At 53.9% G+C, this 2845-nt stretch overlaps 1 protein-coding gene across 1 annotated transcript; it reads right to left on the bottom strand.

Annotated features, from left to right (window-relative positions):
• Nucleotides 1–1031: 1031 nt before the first annotated feature.
• LOC119385619 (activity-regulated cytoskeleton-associated protein-like) lies at nt 1032–1838 on the bottom strand. Its single transcript, XM_037653028.1, has one exon. It carries the CDS (start codon nt 1836–1838, stop codon nt 1032–1034), a length of 807 nt encoding a protein of 268 aa, XP_037508956.1.
• Between the last annotated feature and the right edge of the window lie 1007 nt (nt 1839–2845).

Genomic DNA, 2845 nt, shown 5'->3' with positions numbered 1-2845 from the left:
CGCGCGCTTAAGGCCTAGATATAGTCCGGCGCGCTCAGCACGCAAAGTAGAGTGCGACGAGGTCCGCTACACGACGCCGGCTACGCCAGCCTGCTCCGTGATTTTGCACTCAAAAGTCGCGCGCGCACGCCGCCACACTTTGCGCCAATCCAGCGCCATCTGCTTGAAAACTCGCTCACTTTGACAGCTGCGGCAATCAGCTGATTCAGTGGCGCATGCGCAGTCCACCTGACTCCGCGCCCGCGGCCACCCTGTGGCCACCGCGGCCCGCTGTTATTGGTTTTTGCTCGCGCTTTCTGGTTGACACACGTCGTGTTTTTTCTCGCTATGTGCACTGTTTGACTTTGCATCGGAAACGACTTTCCTCACAGGCATTGCATTCAACACTATGCGAGCCAGAAAATAGCTACATTGCCCCACGAGGGCTAGGCGAACTGCCCCGGACCGCATCGGCATAACTGCGGTGGTGCAGTGAGTTTGGTGCAGGAGACGGAGAGCGGGATCGAGGATACGGCGTATCGAGTGGCTGTGCTTGCGGGCATGCATTGCTGTCACGCCGGTTATCAAAACGAGCGCAAGGGAAGGTCGGTGCTAAGGTCTGATATCTATGGTCACGATTCGGCCAAATGCGGTAAACATGGCCAGCTTCTCCGCAATTGAAGCATAGTGGACGCCCGTCGACGGTGCGCCACAAGTCCGTCTTACGAACGAATGACCGATTGGTGGGCATCCTTGGCAGCCAAGTTGCAGATGTCGGCGAAGGGTAGAGCGGCGATGATTCCGTAGGCACAATAGGCTGTGGAGTCGGCGGCGGCGGATTTTACGCTGGGGTCAATGACTCGTTGTAAGGCCCAGTGGTGACGTTGTAGTAGGGCAGTGGTGACGAGTTGTGTGTCACTGGAGTTGGACGACGGACGGCAGATGCGTAGTTTACAGACCGCTCGTCTGATGTGATTCGGGCAACGACAATGGCTGGCGGATTTCTCGCCGCACAACTTCTGCGACAGAAGCCATTGCGGGTTCTTGCGGAGTCATAAGGAGGTCGCCGATCTCCTCATGAACGATCTCGCGAATGAGTCACGCAGAGAACACTCGCTGCCGGCAGTCAAAGCAGAGACGTTTATCGATGCGCCGTTTGGTCGGTCGTGGTAGCGGCACCTTTGCTGGAGTGCACGCTCGATGGTTGTAGCCTCCTTGATGAATTCCGCTACGGTTGTTGGCGGGTTGCGAAGGAAACCGGCAAAAAGCTGTTCTTTGACGCCTCTCATCAAATAGCGGAGTTTCTTAGCTTCAGGCAACTCGGAGTCAGCTCGGCGGTACAGGCAGGTCATATCCACCGCAAACATGGCGACACTCTCATTCGGCTTTTGTATGCGCGACTCGATGAGTTGCTGAGCGGATTCATGGCGGTCTCTGTTTGCCAAGGTTCCGAAAAGTTGCTGCCGAAATGCATCCCAGGAAGACAATGTGTCTTCCCGGTTCTCGTACCACGTACGAGCGCTGTCTGCCAGGGCAACGTAGACGCGCGACAGCTTCTGCTCCACGGTCCAATGATTCGCCTTGGCGACTCGCTCATACTGCTCAAGCCAATCCTCGACGTCCTCATAAACTTCACCGTGGAAGGTCTCAGGAATCCGAGGCTGCTCAACAGTCACCTGTGAAGTGCCGGCGGTTGTCATTTCTCCAGACGGAGTCCTTGGCTGTGCAAGTTCCAGGGGTATTGCCTCGGGACTTAGGCCTCGCAGTCGGCGACTGTAGCGGTGGACAGGGGTGTCCACTGCAGGAGCGGCTTGCGAGATTGGACTGACAGTGCTGCTCCGGGGAGGAGTGTTGAGCATCAGGCGTTGAAGTCCAGCGCCTCCACCAGTGTCGCAACGCGAAAAGAACAGGACACAGGACCACGGTGTGACAAGGAAAACAAGGTCTGTATTGTAGAGTAGAGTAGAGTAGACCCTAGAACCCAGTGGGGGCATGAGGTTTGTATTGACAGATCAAAAGAGCAGACGCTTCAACGTCGTCTTCCTCAGATAGAGACCGTGGTTGCTGCTCGTGCTCCTCACTTCGTTGTCCTCCGTCAATCTGCCGGCTTTTAGTCGTGACAATATGCGTGGCAGAAGAGTAAAATAGCAACCAGGCATCACACAATGGTAATCGCGCGAGTGCATGGTTTAAACCTTCCCACCCACTGTAAAGTGTTCAGCCATAAAGTTTCATCGTCGTTAGCCACATGAGGCATCAATAAAGTGCACGTAATACGCTACAGATGTGTAGCGGGTACTTCACTTATCTGCAGAGACGAATTGTGGCGTAGTGGGTGCTTCCCTACTTCACAAAAATTATGATTTATGGCGTAGTGCATACGTTGCATGTGTACGTGGATTAGTTGCCCTAAGAGAGTTTAGAACGGGCTCTAGAAAGGCCACTCGTCCAGCCATAGAGTTTCCTATAGATATACTAGAGGGAATCCTGGCGCTAGTGGCTATCGGAGCTGCAATACATGGCGCTTCAGGCAGCATGGGAATGTTGGGTAGTTGCGGATTTGTCTAAACTTCGTTCTTTCGGCTTCGTTTGGCTCCGCGTCGCCTGCATCCGCTTTGTCGCAAGACCAAGTTCAGCCAAAGTCAGCAGTTATACTTCACCACGTTAAACTTTTTAGGCTTAACAATTCAAATCTGGTCACGAAGTCCACAACGGTCCATTCTTTCATCTGAGACGAGCGCCCAAACACAGCAATAGACAAAGCCACAAGTGTGTTCGAAGACGTAAGTACGAAGCTTAGGCACATCCGTGTATTACCCATCATTCCCATAGTGGCTGAACGATTGCAGCGCCAGAGTTTCCTCTA

Source organism: Rhipicephalus sanguineus, chromosome 3 (genome assembly GCF_013339695.2).
Source record: "Rhipicephalus sanguineus isolate Rsan-2018 chromosome 3, BIME_Rsan_1.4, whole genome shotgun sequence".
Classification (NCBI taxonomy): domain Eukaryota; kingdom Metazoa; phylum Arthropoda; class Arachnida; order Ixodida; family Ixodidae; genus Rhipicephalus; species Rhipicephalus sanguineus.
Note: the sequence above shows the minus strand (reverse complement) of the source record. Positions and strands in the feature narration are given on the sequence as shown.